The 17361-nt window shown below is 54.9% G+C and overlaps 2 protein-coding genes across 3 annotated transcripts; one reads left to right on the top strand and one right to left on the bottom strand.

The window, feature by feature from the left end:
- The first annotated feature begins 173 nt into the window (after positions 1–173).
- Positions 174–8070, top strand: LOC133220386 (neurogranin). 2 transcript variants are annotated; one of them, XM_061368422.1, is made up of 5 exons: positions 174–342; positions 558–625; positions 714–776; positions 6166–6372; positions 7909–8070. In XM_061368422.1, exons 1-4 carry the CDS (start codon positions 183–185, stop codon positions 6370–6372), a joined length of 498 nt encoding a protein of 165 aa, XP_061224406.1. In that variant the 5' UTR covers positions 174–182; the 3' UTR covers positions 7909–8070. The 2 variants fall into 2 exon arrangements, with proteins under 2 accessions (XP_061224406.1, XP_061224408.1); XM_061368424.1 differs by lacking the exons at positions 174–342; positions 558–625; positions 714–776 and adding an exon at positions 3656–3874.
- Positions 8071–8925: 855 nt separating this feature from the next.
- ESAM (endothelial cell adhesion molecule) lies at positions 8926–16254 on the bottom strand. Its single transcript, XM_061368421.1, has 7 exons — positions 16158–16254; positions 11165–11322; positions 10628–10841; positions 10393–10548; positions 10002–10124; positions 9762–9900; positions 8926–9352 (listed from the first exon to the last, which is right to left on the bottom strand). The coding sequence occupies exons 1-7, from the start codon at positions 16201–16203 to the stop codon at positions 8998–9000; spliced, it is 1191 nt and encodes a 396-aa protein (XP_061224405.1). The 5' UTR covers positions 16204–16254; the 3' UTR covers positions 8926–8997.
- Positions 16255–17361: the final 1107 nt, after the last annotated feature.

The following is a 17361-nucleotide window of genomic DNA, read 5'->3' as shown; positions in this document are numbered from 1 at the left end:
CGCAGGCGCGGTTAGAGACAGCAGTGCACAGGCGCGGCGGGTGCCCCCTAACGGCGGCACTGCGCCTCCGCCCTCCCGTGCTCCCTGTGCCACGGGTTCGAGTCCCGGCACTGCCAGGTCGGGATAGCGGGGATGCGGGTGGTGGCTGACCTCGCTTGTGCCGCTGCAGGGAACTGGGAGAGATGAAGATGTCGATCCCGTTCTCCAGCACCACTCCGAGGCTGCCTCCCGGCTTCCGGAACCTGCTGGAGGGGCTGGTAAAGGAGGTGCTGCGGGTGCAGCCCCCCGACATAGTGGGTTTTGCTGCTCAGCACTTCCAAACGCTGCTGGAGCAGAGAGAGGGTGAGTGGCACAGCCCAGCAGCACCCCTGCTCACTGCCCTTGTGCCTATTGCCTCGGATGTTGGGGCTGCACATGTGCCCATCACTCATGGCATAGTGCCTGCTCTGTGTGCCCACTACCCGTGGCCTTGAACCTTCCCCTTAGCGCCCATCACCGAAGGTGTTAGGCCTGTCCATGTGCCCATCCACGTGGCATCAGGCTTTCTCCATCCACAGCCACCTCGGCTGACCCGGTGGTGTGGGGAGCCCAGCTGGAGGAGCTTCAATCCCATGCCTCTTCCCAGGTAGGCTGCCCCCCCTTGTCCCTCAACCGCTGGAGAGTTTGGGGTCCCCCCTGCTTCTGAGTTTTAGGTTTTCCTGCTTTCCCTCCAGGAGCCAGAGGAGGACAAGGACAAGGAGAAGGGCAAGGAGGAGGCTGGTGGTGCTGCACCCACGGTAAGTGACACAGCACCGCACCCAAACCAGCACTATTCGAACCCAAAACAGCAATGAGGAGTAGCTCAAGTACTCAGCAGCACCCACACACTGGGATTCATCCCAAAACCCCTCACTGGGATGCAACCCTCGGCTGGAGGGGAGCGTGTACCCTCTTTAAAAGGGACACCTCCCCAGGGCGACCACATAAAACTGTCCCCAAAACCCTCTTTTTTCCCACTGGGAATAGCTCCCATCCCACCCCTGTGGCACTTCCTTAATGAGGGTTTCTCCTAATGAGGTCCCACCATAATTAGTGGCTCCCACCTGGGATTTTTCCCAGTTCTAGGATCTGGGCTGAGCTCTGGATGATATTTTAAGACTCTATATTTAGGCCCCTGCATCCCTGGAGGTTGTCAGACATCTAATAGCAGCCCCACATGAAGAAGGGAGGTGACATTGCTCCTCTTCCAACCCCCATTCCAAGAGCATGGCATTTTGGGGAGCAAAACTCCAGAACCTCATCCCACAAAAGGTGATGGGGTTTGTGTCAAAGCTGGGTCCTGGTTTTAAGGGGGATGAACTCTCTGCTCATTCTCCCCTCATTTTTCCCCCCTTTTTCCTGTTTTTCCCAGCCATTCGCAGTGTGGGCATGGCACGGGGCACAGCATCCCTGGGAAAAACAGGAAGGAGGAATAGGGAATAAAAAGAGCTGGAGATGCCAACCGGCTACTGCTCCAGCTGCCCACCCAGGGCACCTTTCCAGCATCAAATTCCCAATTTATTGATTCCTTATGGGGTATTTGAACACCTCAGAGCCACCACCTCAAACCACAACAGTGGGATGCTGCCAGCGGGATGTGCCCCTTTCCAAAGTACATTTTATCTGGATCCAGATTTAATCAGTGCTGGATCACCTGGAAAAGCATCATCCCAATATCCCCCCCCCGTGCCCCTCTCCATGTTGCGCCCTGGGCTGGGTTGTTTTCTTGGATGAAGGGAAAACGCAGGAGCCTGGAACGGGCTCAAAATCCACCGTTAATGATTAGAAATGTTCTGGCATTTCGCATCCCTCCTCCGCAGCCGCAGCCGGGAGACGCCGGCGCCTTTGCCAGGACCGGCCGGAGCACACTTGGGAGATGGGGAGGGGGGGAGCTGCATCCCACAGGAAAACCTGGGATGACTTCCACTGTCACATTGCAAGTGCTCCTGAACCCTCTGGGTTTGTGCTTCTGGGGGTTTACTGGTACCAGGCTGAGCCTCCAGCATGTGGAATCCTAGTTTTAGGGATGGTTTTCCCAGCTTTTTGATGAGCGAATCATCCCAAATGCATTTCCACTCTGCTCCTCTCAAACCACCTTACATTCCCTCACCGGAGCAGGATAAGATGGATCTGGAGGGTCTATAAAAAGGGAAGGGGGTCATTTTTCCATCTACAAATCCCAGTGGAGCAGCCAACGCTTCTCCTGGAAGCTGGAGCAGAGCTATTCCCACCCCCTGCTGCGCTGGTGGGAAGAGATGGTGGTGGAAAAGTGTCTCCAGTGGGAATTGCCAGGAGCCAATGGCTGGCATGGGAAGTGAGGGATGCTCCAGGAGCATCCATCACCCTGGGAGTGGGGTTTGGGTGCCAGGGTGCTGCTGGGGGGGGGGAGGTAGGGACAGAAATGGAGGTGGGGATGGGAACAGGGATGGTGATAAGAGACAGGGATGAGGGTGATGACAGGGATGGTGATAGTGACAGGGATGATGGGACAGGGACAAGAGTGATAATGGGGATGGTGACAGGGGTGGGACAAAGCGAATGATGAAGTTGGGGATAAAGACAGGGAAAGGGTTAGGGATAGGGATGGGGATAACAAGGGGAAAGGGGATATTGATAGGTACAGGACCATGGTGGGGACAGGACAGGGACTGTGGCGGAAGTGATTGCTATGAGGACAGGGATGGGGACAGTGCCAGCGATGGGATGGTGATGTCAGTGGGGCAGGGATGCTGATGGTGACAGTGGCGCTGGTGATGGCAGAGAGGAAGGTCGGTGCCACCAAGCCCTGTGCTGGGCTGGGTACAGTTGTTGTGGCCTGGCTGTGCTGGGGGTGCTGGTGCCATCCTGGGGTCCACGCTACATCCCCGGGATCTGGGAGCTGGCCAGAGCCGGCATCGGCAACTTCTGCGGTTGCTTAGCAACTCCCAAACCCGGATTAGCGGCGCGGGGCGGGAGATGCGGGGGGGATGCGGGATACAGCCCCCCTCACCCTCCAGGGGTCCCCCTGCCTTCCTGGGGGCCCCCTGTTGTGTCCCAGCACCTTGGCATGGTCCAGGGCAAAAGTGGGGTCTGTGGATAGCACAAAGGGTGGAAAACTGGTTGGAATTGGAGATGTTACTGGAAAACACCCCGAATTTGGGGGTTAGGATGCTCCTGCAAGCAGGAAAGGGACCCCCAGTTCCCAAAAGGTCTGTGTTTGGGCATAGCACCCCTTGAGCTTCAGTGAACACTTGGTGGGATGTGGTGTCCTGCCATTCCCACCCTTCCTTGCCATCCTCACCCTCACCATCCTCACCTTCACCCTCACCATCCTCACCCTCCTTCAGAGCCAAGCCCTAAGTAGGTTGGGAATGTTTTGCTCCCCATGGAAACACAACCAGGGGGGCAACTCCCCAACTCCAGCATCCCCGCAGGCCAAGCATCCCCTTTCCCACCCCAAAGTAAGCCATCACCCCCATTTGCCGTGGCAAACACACTCCCCACATCCCCCCGGATTCCATCCATCCCTGTTAACCCCGCCACGCATCCTCCGCGTGTCATCTTTCCATGACACCAAGCTCCGGGGCGAGCTGCCGGCTCCTTTAAGGCAGTCGGAGGCTGCGGAATCAAATTGGAGGAGGCTCTAAAAAAAAAGAGGAGAAAAGGGGGGGGGAATAGGAAGAAACACACACCCCCCCTCGCTCCTAAAACCTGGAAGGGTGTAGGGCTGATAGGCTCGCCCGGAGGGAAGCGCATTACGTAGGCAAGCGGCTCCGCTCAACTTGCCACCGGGATTGCTGCCGGGAAGCGAGACCTTGCCGGAGCCCCTCGCCCATCGCTGGCCGCCCACCCCTGCTTCACCATGGACTGCTGCAATGTAGGTTCATCCCGAGCCTTCCCTTTCCCCATCTCCCCATCTCCCCATCCTAACATCTCGCCTTTCTGCGTTTCCTTTAGGATTAGGGTTATTGTTGCTCCTGTGCTGGGGGGCGGCGGAGGGGATCTGGGGGGCTGCTGGAGGTGTTATGGAAAGGGGGAATTTGGGAGGGATGTTGGGATTTTTGGGGGGGGGGATTTGTGGGGTGTTATGGGGTGCTGCAACCAACTTGGCTTGGACCCCCCACTCAGGCCCGTATTCCAACCCCCTCCCCAAAATTCCATACCAGTTCAGGATTCATGCAGCATCCCGCATCCTGCTCAGGGAAGTGCCCCCCATCCCCGAATCCCACAGCCAAACCAGGGGTTCTGTTTCTATCCAGTTTTTTATCCCCCCACAAATGACTCTCCAGGTGGGATTGGGGGTTCTTTATGGATAAAGGGATAAACCGGGGAGAGCAAGGGATTGCACCCCTCCATCCTCACCTGGGGTGAGCATCCCCTCGCCGCCCGCTCACCAGCCAGCTCGGGGAGTTGATCCGGCAAAAATCCACATAATTTTTCCCTCTTTCTCCCATTCCCCCCCTGCTTTTCCCCTTTTCCCCCCTCTTTTTTCCCTTTTTCCCCCTTTTTCCCCTCCTGCTCAACCAGCAGCACAGCGAGAAAGCCCCATCTCCCCTCTTGGATGCCTCCAGAGAGGCAAAGCCCACCCTGGATATAAGACCTATCCCCCCTGGATACAGGATTTCTCCCCTGCATATAAGATTCCCCCCCCATATAGGATTTCTCCCTCTCAATATAGGATTTTTCCCTGGTTACAGATTTTCCCTCTCTGTATATAGGATTTCTTCTCCTCCATATACAATTTATCTCCCAGGACAGAGGATTTCTCCTTTAGATGTAAGATTTCTCCCCTGGATATAGGATTTCTCCCCTGGATATAGGATTTGTCCCTTGGATATAGGATTTTGCCCCTGGATATAGGATTATACCCCTCTGGATATAGGATTTCTCCCCTGGATATAGGTTTTCTTCCTGAAATATAGAATTTTGCCCCTTGATGTAGATTTCCACCACTTGTATATAGGATTTCTCCCCCAGGATGTAGGATTTCTGCCCTGGATATAGGATTATACCGCTCCATATATAGGCTTTCTCCCTGAAATACAGGATTTTGTCCCTGGATATAGGATTGTACCTCTCCGTATATAGGTTTTCTCCCTGGAATATAGGATTTTGCCCCTGGATATAGGTTTCCCCCACCTGTATATAGGATTTCTCCCCTGAATATTGGATTTCTCCCCTGGATATAAGATTTCCTGCCCCTGGATATAGGATTTCTCCCACAGATATAGGATTTCCTGCCCCTGGATATTGGATTTCTCCCCTGGATATAGGTGTGTGTCCTCCTATATAGGATTTCTCCCCTGGCTATAGGATTTCAGGCCGCTGGCTATAACATTTCCACCTGGACATATCATTTCCACCTTGGACCCGTCACTTAAGCCACTACCACTCTTTTGTTCCCCTCACCTTTCACAATAGTAAACCAACCTGAGCAACTTTCCAGAGCTGTGGAATGCTCTGAAGGGAATTGCATCCCCCCAAAAAAACCCACAGCTTCCAAATACCCCCCCCCAATATTCCCTTAACTCCTTTAAAGCGCTTCCAGGGTGATGCAAAGGATGCTTGTGGACACCGGAGCATCCAACATTGGCTCGCTCCCATCTCATCTGTTTTTCCTCCCCTCTGGCATCGCTCCCTTCCCAGTTTTCCCAGTGCTTTCAGCCAAAGCCCTGAGGAGGGAAGCAGGAGGATGCAACAGGCTGCATGGGGAAGGGGAAACTGAGGCACGACCAGCTCAGCTTGTGCAGCATGAGCCCTCCTGTGCCAAACCTTCCCAAACCCACCCTCTGCTCCCATGGATGCTCCTTAACCTGGACCACAACCCTCGGGAAGCTGGATCCAGCCCCAGCGCCTGGTCCAAGGTGGATTTAGGGATGAGTAGGGGGTGAAGCATCTTCCCCTGCTGCGTCTTTGGTTGCAACCCCCCGAGACACCTCAGGATGTACGTCTGGGATGTAATTGGGATGTAAGTGACCCTGCTTTTTAACAAAGGTCCCTAGTTTTTAGCAGAAGGCCCATATTTTGAGTGAAAAAAACCTGATTTTTATCCAAGAATTTTAGCACCGGGGCTAATTCAGGGTCTTATTTAATGGCTTCAATTGGGAGGGGGGAATGATGCTGGTTTTGGGACCCCACCACCCCTAACCCTCTTGTTGCCGCCATCAGGAGGGAGCCTGCACGAAGCTGGACGAGGACATCCTGGATATCCCTTTGGACGATCCCGATGCCAACGCGGCGGCCGCCAAGATCCAGGCCAGTTTCCGTGGCCATATGACCCGTAAGAAGATCAAAGGGGGGGAGATCGATCGGAAAACCAAGGACGCCGAGTGCGCCAACAGCACCCGCGGCGGCGACCTCCGCAACGGCGACTAGGTACATCCCGAGCTTCCCTATTCCCTCCCATCGGGCTGGTTTCACACAGGTGCTGCTCCCAGCATCCTTCCCGGCGCTGATCCGGGATGGAAAACGGGGTTTGCTTCCCAGGAGGTGCCAGCACCCCGCAGGCAGCCCCTGCCTGCCCTAATTTTGGGAGCGTGCCGTAGTAGTTAGGATGGGAATGCGAAGGCCTGGATTGGAATTGGATTTCTCCCTTAGCAACACCGCCCCGGCCGCCTCGCCTCAGCACATGCTATTTTTAAAAGCCTGTGTCACAGTCTCCTGGCAGGAAAAGGTAAATTTAAAGAGCGCCCACAGTGCTGAGGCCGCGTGGCATCGGAGCCCGGGAATGCTGGAGCCCGTGTGGGGAGCAGGGAATGGCCCCCGGCTCATGGGAGTGATGGTTTGGGGTGAGCGTCAAGGAGGTCTCCGTGCTGGCTCGGCCATGTTTGCATGGTGGGGCTGGTGTGGAGGCAAGCGGGATGTAACTGGGATGTGGTGGGAATGAAGTGGGGAGGAATTGAGGATGAAGTAGGGGTGCAGTGGGATTTCAGCAGAAATCCAATGGGAATGCTCTGAGGATGTAGTGGGGATGTAAAGGGGATTCAGTGGGAATGAATTGATGCAATGGAGATGCAGAGGGGAATAAGTGGGAAGGAACTGAAGATGCAGTGGGAATGAGCTGGGGAAGCAACAGGGATTCAACAAGGATGCAGTGGAGAGGCAGTGGGGATTCAGCAGGTATGCAATAAGACCAAACTGGGAATTCAGTGAGAATGCAGTGGGAATGAACTGCGGATGTAGCGGGGATGCAGAGGGGATTCAGTGGGAATGAAATGGGGATGCAGTGGGGATTCAGCAGGTACGAACTGAAGGTACAGTAGGGATGCAGTGGGAATGAGCTGTGAATGCAGTGGGGAAGCACTGGGATTTCAAAGAGGATGCAGAAGGGGTGCAGTAAGGAGGCAATGGGAATGAACTAGGAAATCACTGGGGATGCAGTGGGAATGAACTGAGTGTGCAGTGGGGATTCAGAGGGAATGCAGTGCCAGTAAACTGAAGATGCAGTGGGGATTCAGTGCGAATGCAGTAGAAATGAACTGAGGATGCAGTGGAGATAGAGTGGAGATTCAGTGAGGATGCAGCGAGGATGCAATGGGGATGCAGCAAGGATGCAACTGGGATGCAATGGGGTTGCATTGAGGATGCAACTGGGATGCAGTGGGGATGCAGTGGGGAAGCAGCCCAGGCCCACAAAGTTCATTAGGCTGCCTCGCTAGGTGCAGGCAGGGCAGGGGTGGGTGAGCTGCAAGTAGGGCAGGCGCAGGGTGCGAGCAGCAGGAGCAGAGCGTGGGCAGGGTGCAAAGAGAGCAGAGGCAGGGAGGGGACCGGGCACGGAGAGGGTGCGGGCAGGGTGCAAGGAGGGCAGAGGCTGCAGGAGCCGGGCTCAGGGCGCAGGCAGGAGCCGGGCACGGGATGCAGGGCTCCGGGCGCTGGGCTCCGGCCGTTCTCTGACCCCTGTCTCTCTTCCAGGCTCCTCCCGCCGCCCCCGGACCCCCCCCTCCTCAGCCAACGTCGCCCGCCGAGGCCCCGGAGCCGCTTCTCGCCCCGTCCCCCGCATGCGCCCGCCGGGGCCCCCCCGCAGCCCGGCCCCGCCCCCCCGGAGCCCCAGACCCCAATAAAGGTTCCTGCGGAGCGCGCTGTCCCTGCGCCTTATGACGTCACCGGCCCAGCGGTGAGGTCACAGCGCGGAGATGGGGGGGGGGAAATGCCCGGTGGTGACGTCATACATGCAGCTGTGACGTCATGCAGGCACGTGTGACATCACACAAGTGCACATGGCTCGCGTGACACTGAGGGCAGGGTGATGTTGCAGCTGTGACGTCATACAGCTGCGCGCCATATGGGTGTGACGTCAGAAAGGCTGTGATGTTACAGGTGGCTGTGACGTCATAGAGGCGTGTTGCCCTATGTGCCTGTGACGCCATACATGTGTGTCATATGCGGCTGTGACATCACACAGTCAAGTGTTGCACATGGTGTGATGTCACACAGGCCCGTGCCATGTCACCGTGACATCACATGGTCATGCATGGTACCACCCAAGCCGTGACATCATCAAGGCCACATTACCCTGTCTGATGCGGGGTGTGATGTCACGGTGATGGACAGGCCACCCTTGTGATGTCACACAGCGCCTGTGACGTCACCCAGGTCCCCGAGGCCCCACAGAGTCACCACACAGCAGGCGCCCAGCAGCGTTTAATCACAAAACCCCTACAAAAGGCACATCCCCCCCTTGGGCCGCCCCCTCCCTCCCCCCCTTTAATCCTCTTATGCAAAACCCCCAATTTTAACCAATCTAAGTATATATATATATAAAAAATGAGGCCTCGCTCCCCCCCCCCCAAGAGGGTATTGTGGGGTCTTCTAGGTATGGGGAGCCTCAGCACCCTAAAACCCCTGAAGCCTCCTGCACCCATTAACCACCCCCCCCCCTAGCCAGTCCAGCTGCTCAAGGTGTCTTAAAAGGAGAAAAAAGACTCCAGAAAGGGAGAAAATACCCCCAAAAATGGGGGTGGGGGTGCTGGCTGGACACCCCATTTTATGGGGTGGGGGGGGTCAGACCAAGGAGCCGGCTCGGCTCTGCGCTGGCACCATGACGGGCACAGCACCCGCCCGTGTCAAGCTGGAAGTGGGCAGTGATCCCGAGGGAATGGGGGTGGGATCTTGGCGGCGCTGGGGGGCCCCATTCAGGGCGTGGGGTGAAAGGCCTGGGGGGCGCCCCCCTGCCCGCGCTGGGGGGCCCCGGTAGCTGCCAGTGGCCGTGAGGATGGAGGCGGTGTCTGAAGGGGGGTTCGCTCCATAGGGTCTGTCCCGGCGCCCAGCGATGGAGGACAAGGTGCTGGTTTTGGAGAGGGTGTCTGGGGCTGGCCTCCGCGCCCATGATGGGGTCTTGGGGGCCACCGCATCTTCCCTGGCAAGAGAGGACAGGGTTGGAGGGAGCAGCGCCAGGAAATGCTGATATTCCCATCCCCGGCACCCCCCTCCACTAAAGCAATGGGGTTGTGCGGAGCTCCTGGACTCCAAAACAGGGGAACAAGAGGGACTGAAACCTTCTGCGGGCTGTGGAGAGATTGAAACCTCCTCTCAGCCTCCTGTTAACTCTGAAACCTAACGCTGACCAGGCAGAGATGGAAACCTTCCACTCCCACACCCCCATTAAGGATAGCTAGAGATGGAAACCTCCTCCCACTCCCTGTTCACTCTGAAACCTAGTGATGAAGAGCCTGAGGTTGGAACCTCTCCCCCACCCCGTGTTAACTCTGAACCCTAATGATGACTGTGTAGAGATGGAAACCTCCTCCACGGGAGGGCCGCCTCACTTGATCTCATTGGCTGCCTCCTCCTGCCCATCCCGTTTCTTCCTGCGGTATCCCACGACCCGTCGGGCGAAGAAGACGACGGTGGCGAGCGCACCCAGGGAGCCCAGCACGGCACCAGCGATGACGGCCTTGGTGCTAGCTGGGAGACAGAGTGGAGTGGGGGGGTTTTGCTTCCCTCCTCATTCCCATGGGGACTCCACAGGGACAATATCCCCCCAGGCCCTGCGGACACGTACTCACTTGAGTGCACCTCCAGGACGATGTGGCACTCGGCCGAACCCGCTTGGTTTTCGGCCGTGCAGACGTAGATCCCAGACATGTCCAGGGAGAGGTTGGTCAGCTTGAGGGTGCCCCTGTGCCAGTCTGAGGGTGAAGAAATACGGGTGCTGCCCTTGGCCATGCCCCTGGCCCCCATCCTGTTAACTCTGAAACCTAATGAGGACTGGCCTGAGGTTGAAACCTTCTCCCCACTGTTAACTACCTACAGTGAATGGGCAGAGGGGAGGGAATGGGCAGGGTTAAGGGGATGCTCCACTCCCTGCTCCCGCAGCAAGACCAGGCTTTACACGGACAACACTGAAGCTTCCTGGGATATTCCAGCCCCTGGTTCCCCCTCCCAGTTTCCCCTTACCCTGTGCTGGGGGGAAGAAGACCTGCAGGGTGGGTGCCGTGCGCTGCCACTGGTACACGGGCGAGGGCTTCCCCTTCCTGGAGCTGCAGCTCAGCGTCACGTTGGCTCCCACCGTGGGCTCCCCGTGCAGTTGGCAGGATGGGGTGGCCGGCGGCACTGCGGGCATGGACATGAATCCCAATGGACACCATGGCAGGGGACAAAGGGAGCTGGGGATGGACCAGCAGGGCCTTACCCAGCACGGTGAGGTTGATGACACCGATGTTCTTGCCCATGCTGGAGGCCTCATCCACCACGTTGACCGTGCACATGTACTGGCCCGAGTCGCGCTCCCGGGTGGCGTTGATGAACACCGAGATGTTGTGGCTGAGGACGGGGTACAGGAACCCCACGCGGGGCTTCAGCTCCGTCTCCTCCACCTTCACCACCCCATCCAGGTAGGTCAGGATCTGCGCAGGGGAAAACGCACGCTTGGGCTCCTCCGGATGGGGTTGTAGGAGAGGAACCCCCCCCAAATCCCAACTTTTGTGAGTAGCATCAGCCCCCTCCACCCTCACATGCCCTGAGCATCCATAGCCTGAGAAACACGGGCATCCCCCCATTGTGGGCATCTCCCCACCATGGGCACCATAAGTACACCCTGTCTTGGGCACCATGAGCCTCCCCCAACATGGGAACTACCTCATCATAGACACTATAGGCTTCCCCCCACTGTGGTCACCTCCCCTTCATGGACACCATGAGCCCACCACCACCTCCCCTCCTGTCTCACCTGGAAGGGATCAGCATGTTCCTTATCCAGCAGCCAGGTGACATAGGGCTTCCTCTGGGAATGGCTGGTGTACCAGGCAGGCAGCACTACCTGCTGCCCTTCCACGGAGAACACCGAGCCCGTTCCCACGTGCACCTCCAGCACAGCTGAGGAGACACCTGAGAGGGGAAGAACATGGGATGTGACTCATCCCAGCTGCTCTTTTCCCATAGAGACCTCCCTGTTCCAAAGGGGAAAAGCAACAATCCATGGCATCGCCAGGAAGCTGGGCCAGGAGGACATTTTTCTTCCTTCCCTGCCACAGGAAGGGCTTTCCAGCTGCTCTGGAGGATGAAGGACAATGCCATTCCCTCCCATCCCCATTTCCCACCCACCTGGGATGGGAAAACCTCTGGTTGAATATCTCCCTTTCCATGGGAATGCTGCTCCTCCCAAGGGGCTGCAGTGGCCAGACATCCCCTTTAGATAAGTGTTGGGGTACTCTCAACCTCCCCCATGATGCTGCACCAGATTCTCCATCCCGTGGGATTTATCTGGGGGGACACATTCATGTGCATCCCTCAAGCTCTCCAGCATCCCCTCTTTTGGCTGCCAGCGCTAAACTGGGATTATTCATGGGTGATTTCCCTTGATCCCCCAATCCCCTCTCATCCCAAATACCCCATCCCTGTATCCTCTGCATCCCAGCACCTCCAAAACCCACTGGGAAGAAGCAATGGGATACAAGAGGGTACCACGGGCTGGAGAAGGATGCTCGGCTCCCGCAGGAAGATTATTCCCTGGCTTTGCCCATAAAGCTCAGCTGGAAAATTAATCGGCTCAAGCAGGTTTGTGCTGCGGTTTAGTTGGGTTTATATTCCCAGGGGAATGCCACCGAGGACCTGCATCCTGGTGGCTCCATCCCTGCATCCCATTGATCCATGTCCCCAGCTGGCCCCACTCTTGCCAGAGCCCCAGGGATGCTCTGGATCAGGATGCAGGGGAGGTAGGGGAAAGGATGATGCTAACCCATGATCCCAAACCCTTGCTGGCACCTGGGATTTGGGGGAAAATCCCTGGTTCTGGAGGATTTAGGGAGCTTCCCTATGGACTCCAAGGGCTTAATGGGATTTTTCCAGAGGAAAACAAGGCGCTGGGGCGGGGGGGCAGTATTTTTAGCCTCCTCCCTGCATCCGTTCGTCCCCCTCCTGACAAGGCATCGGAGCCGTTTCCGGACAGAGCCTTCCAGCTCCAGGCAGGAAACTCTGCTCCGGCCGATAAAGTCTTCCCAGGAATTGAGAAGAAATGAATTAATTAAATCAAATTTCCCTTCTCCGGAGGAAAAGCGGGAGGAGGAAGATGCTTAAAAATAGAACCAAGAACATAAACCCTTAAATCCTGGCGAGAGAAGCACTGCCGGGTGATGGAGGCAGCGTCAGGGAGCAGAAATCATGGCTATTAATCTTAATATCATTCGTTTTATGAAACTACGGGATAGAAGGAAATATGTGATATGGGAAAACAACAGCAATTCCATTGGAATTAGTTACCCTGAGGAAGATATTTGTATTAAATGAGGGTTAGTGGGTAAGAAAAGATGGGATTTCTAATAACTCTCTTGTGTTTTAATAACAAACAAGACAATTGATAATAGGAATTATCTAATAATGATAAATAGATGTATGTTTTGATAAGAATATTAAAGTATATATATACATATATATATAAAAAAGCATATTCCAAGAATAGTAATAATAATGAAGATGGAAGAATGCTAATAGTGATCATGATGAGGATAGTGATGATAATAGTGATAACAACGCTAATAATGATATCAATAATGATAATAATTATAGTATCGATACCAATAATGATAATGATAGTAATAATAACAACGTTAATTAATAATGCAATGGCATCACTTAATGATGCTGCAACTCCTAAACATTCCCAGCAGCTGGGACAATCCAGGTTTTTAAGCCTTCATCCTTACAAATATATTGAATTAAATGTAGGTAATCAAGAGGAAAATATGTGATAATTAATCATTATCTTGTGATTTCTAGAATAAAAGAGATCATTTGTAATAGATATTGTATAATGACTGTAGATATAATTATGTTTTATAGGAATTATGATACTAATTATAAGGATAATATAATAATATGGATAATTTAATAGTATGGATAATCTAATAATAGAGTAATACTATTACTACTACTAATAGTAATAACAACAGTTCATTAATGATGCAAATGTCATCATTAAATGATGCCACAGCTCCTAAACAGCCACTCATCCCCAAAAGCTGGGAAAATCCAGGTTTTCATCCCGTCTCCTCCATTACTGCCACTTTTGGGGTACAAAAAAGGGCCAGAGGCCAAAGGGGACTGCAAGTCCCTTGGAAAACCCAGGCTCCAGAGCAGGAAAAGCAGCTCCGGCACTGGTGGGATGTATCCCAAGTTCCATGTATCCCAAAGCCCTCAGCATTGGTGCTGGCCGGGCTCCCTGTGCTCTCACTAGTATGTGTTAACTCTGAAATCTAATAACGACTGTTACTAGTGCTCTGAGACCGCATCCTTAAATCCCAGCGATGAGAGATCGCAGCTCCATTATTCCCACTCCTGCACATTGGGAAAAGGAAGACGGCTCCACACTTCATCCCTCAAATCCCCTTTTTCTGTCAGAATTCCACCTAAATTCCTCCTCCAGGACAAACGGCCCCCTAAAACAGGCCGGGAGGGCCTGTGCTGGAGCTGTGGGACTGGATCCCTTTGGCATCAGCTCCAGCTTTGGCCACCTCGACGTTCCAAATCCTCTAATGCTTTAACCAGATAGAAAAATTAAGCCGCTCCCAGCGCTCAGACACGGAGCAGGGAGGGGGGGAAAGGGGGAACCTCGGGACCTCCCGCCTGCTCTTTGGGCTGAAAAACTGGGATTTGCATCCAGCAGCCCTGAGCTAAGCACCTGCCCCAGCGGTTTCCCTCCGCTCCAGCCCATCTGCTGGGAGTTTGTTTTCCACATGGAAAAAAAACCCACCTTTAAATTTACCTTTCAAAATCCCGTTATTTTCCCTATGGAATAAACACCTTGAAATTCACCTTTCAAATCACCTTTAATTTTTTTCCATATGGAAAAAAAAAACCCTTTTACTTTTACCTTTGAATTTCTTTCCCTAAGGAAATATCCACCTTTAAATCCCTGCTCACCTACAGCAACCTCAATATACCTCTATTAAACACCCCAATCCTCATCTAAAATCACGGAATCACCCCCCCCAAAAGCCCCTTCCCACCCCAAACCCCAGCATTCCCAAAAAAATTCCCCCCCACCCCACCCTATAAGCTATTAGGAATTAAAGCCTGGAGGCGCTTGGGGTTTGATGACCCCGTTCGATAGGATTAAGGCACTGGAGTCATGTGAAACCGGGACCCAAATTAAATCCCAAGAGCCCAAGCTTTGGGATTTAAAATCCACAGCGGGAATCGGGCCGGGAAAATGACTCCCAGAAAAAAAGGTCAGGGAGCAGCTCGGCACCCAGCTCCTCTTGTTCCATTCTTTTAGGGGGGGATTTATTCATCTTCCCTTAACTCCGACTATTTATAACTGGGAGATAGGAGATGCCGGGCTGCGGAGCAGCGTCCGTTGGGAAAATCCATGGTGGCTTTTCTCACGACCCTGGAGGCGGAATGCTGGGGGGGGGCAGGAATGGCCCTATCCTCCGGAGAGGCCAAATTTGGGGAAAATAAATAATTAACTACAATAATACCAACACTAATACGTGACTTTGCCATAGATAGAAATGGGCTTTAACCTCTGCCGGGGGTGGGATGGGAAGAGATGGGATGGGATTGGGGAATGGATCGGGGACAGAGATAGGGACGGGATTCAGGACAGGACTGGGGATAGGGACAGGGATGGAGAACAGATTGGTGATGGGGAGAGATGGGATTGGAATGAGATTGGGGATAGGGATAAGGATGGGATGAGTAGGGGGCTGGGGACAGAGATGGGATAGGGTTCGGACTGGGGAACAGATTGTGGGTAATATTGAGGATGGACATAGGGACAGGGATGGGTGGGTATAGGACTGGGGACAGAGATGGGATGGGGACAGGTCTGGGGATGGGAACAGAGATCCACCACAACCCCACGCAAATCAACACCATCGGGATGCAGCAAAGGAGCATCCTGGCGGGATTGAAGGACCAAGCGACCCCTGTGCCTCTTCCTTCCATTAACTTCTATCATGGAAAACAACCTTCAAGGAGGGAAAACGGCTCCAGGAGCAAGGACCCCCACCCTGTGTCCCGCCGGGAGGAAACGCCACTGCCATTGTTTTTGGGGCCGTTTCCTTTCCCCAAAGGCCTCTCCTTCCCTGGGAACGCCAAGGGATGTTTCCCTTTGGAGTTCCAAAAAGCTCTAAAAAGGCTGGGAATTAAGGGGGAAAGATGGGAAAACCTGGTGGATGGAAAGCATTTGAGACCCATCACCCCAAAACCAACTGGGGCGGATTTGAGTGCCAATAAACAAGGGAAGCAGCAGGATTTTATCATGGGAGAAAGGAAAAACACAGACCCCCCCGCCTGATGCTGTGCAGAGGGAGAATTATCACCTCCAGCACATCGGGGTGCCCCTACAGTGGGATCTGGTTTGGGGGTGCTGGAAGGCGCCACTCGGCAGCTCCAAGGAACAAAGCGCCTTTTCCCAAGGGACCCCGATTTCCCCTCTCAGGACACCCCTAGGCAGGGACGGGCTGGATGGGACCCCCGGTACCCACCTGCCTGCTGGGGTGGGGACACGGAGAGGGACCCGTGGGTGCTGAGGCCCCCCCCCCGGTATCCCCACGTCCTGCCCAGTGCCCCCGGGACCTGTCCGGTGGCTCCCCTGTATCCGCGCATCCCGCCCGGTGCCGCTGCATCTCTCCCGTGTCCCGCCCGGTGCGCTCCGGTGTCCCCCCTCCGTCCCCCCCCCCCCGTGTCCGTGTCCCGCCCGGTGCCCCCCCGGGTCTCACCGAGCAGCGCCGCCAGCGCCAGCGCGGACCGCGGGAGCGCGCCCATGGCCGGAGCCGCCGCCGCAGCAGGTGCCGGGGCCGCGCCTGGGGCGGGGGGGGGGGGGAGGAACCGGGATGGGGGGGGGAACCTCCGAAGGGCGGGGCATAACAAACGGGCGGGGCCTCTTCTAGCCCCACCCCCAGGCAGTGCCCCCTCCTTCCCCCCCCCCAATCTGCGATGATTAATTCATTATTTGGGCTATTATTAGTGATGGATTAAGGCTATCGTGTCACACACAGCAGGGGAGGAGGGGGGGGCACAGGGACCCCTAAAGCATCCCCAGCCACATCCCATCCCATTCCCAATGGAGCATCCCAATGCGGCCAGGAGCCTTTGGCTAAACATGTTAATCCTTAAAAACAAATGAATATCCCCCAAACGAGGTTTCTTGACTCTCTGGAACAAGCTCCCACATTTTAGGGAGCTCTGGGATGAATTCGGTTCGGCTGAGGTTATCCCGGTCTTTGATCCAAGCAGGGTCAGACCTCAAAGATGAGCGGGATTAGATGCTGGAGGAGGAGGAGGAGGGGGAGGAATTAATCCCTCCTCGCCCTCATCTCCCCCTGTAAATCCAGTCTGGCTGTCGGGATCGCAGGATCCAGCCTCAGGGAGTGACAGTGAGGGATCAACCGGACAGATCCCAACAGGATCCCTCCCATACCCAGCGGCAATCTCACCTCCTGGTCCATCTGATGCAACCCTCATCTCCAGGCACAGGTTCTTTGGGAAAACTCACCCTCTTTTGGGGGGATTTGTCCTATTTTGAGCACTGGGAGCAGGCAGGGTGACTTGTCGTCCTCTTCTTCCCCCCACCATCCTGGGCCTCAACAGCATCCAATCTCCAGCAGTCCAAGACTTTGGCATCTCCATAGGGAACGAAACGAGCCTCATAAAAGAAATTAATCAACCATCTCCAGCAAAGGCAACCTCTGGAATGAAGCCACAGTGGAAAAATCCCAGAAGAACCTCCCTATCCCTCCAGAATTCCCTCGCTTTGAGGAGGAGAAAGACATTTTCCGAAGCCCATCCATGTTTGCTTGATTTTATTAGGATTGCCACATTCATCATGTCACAACGTCACTGATTGATGAGCTTTAGAATGGGAAGCGCCAGCGCCAGCCGGCGGTGATGGGGCTTCGATAGGAACATGTGTCCTTCCCTCCT

Source organism: Neopsephotus bourkii, unplaced genomic scaffold, assembly GCF_033783945.1.
Source record: "Neopsephotus bourkii isolate Nb327-2 ecotype Australia unplaced genomic scaffold, CSIRO-AGI_Nbou_v1 NB_1433, whole genome shotgun sequence".
Classification (NCBI taxonomy): domain Eukaryota; kingdom Metazoa; phylum Chordata; class Aves; order Psittaciformes; family Psittacidae; genus Neopsephotus; species Neopsephotus bourkii.
The sequence above is the reverse complement of the archived record's forward strand: the minus strand, read 5'-3'. Positions and strand labels throughout refer to the sequence as shown.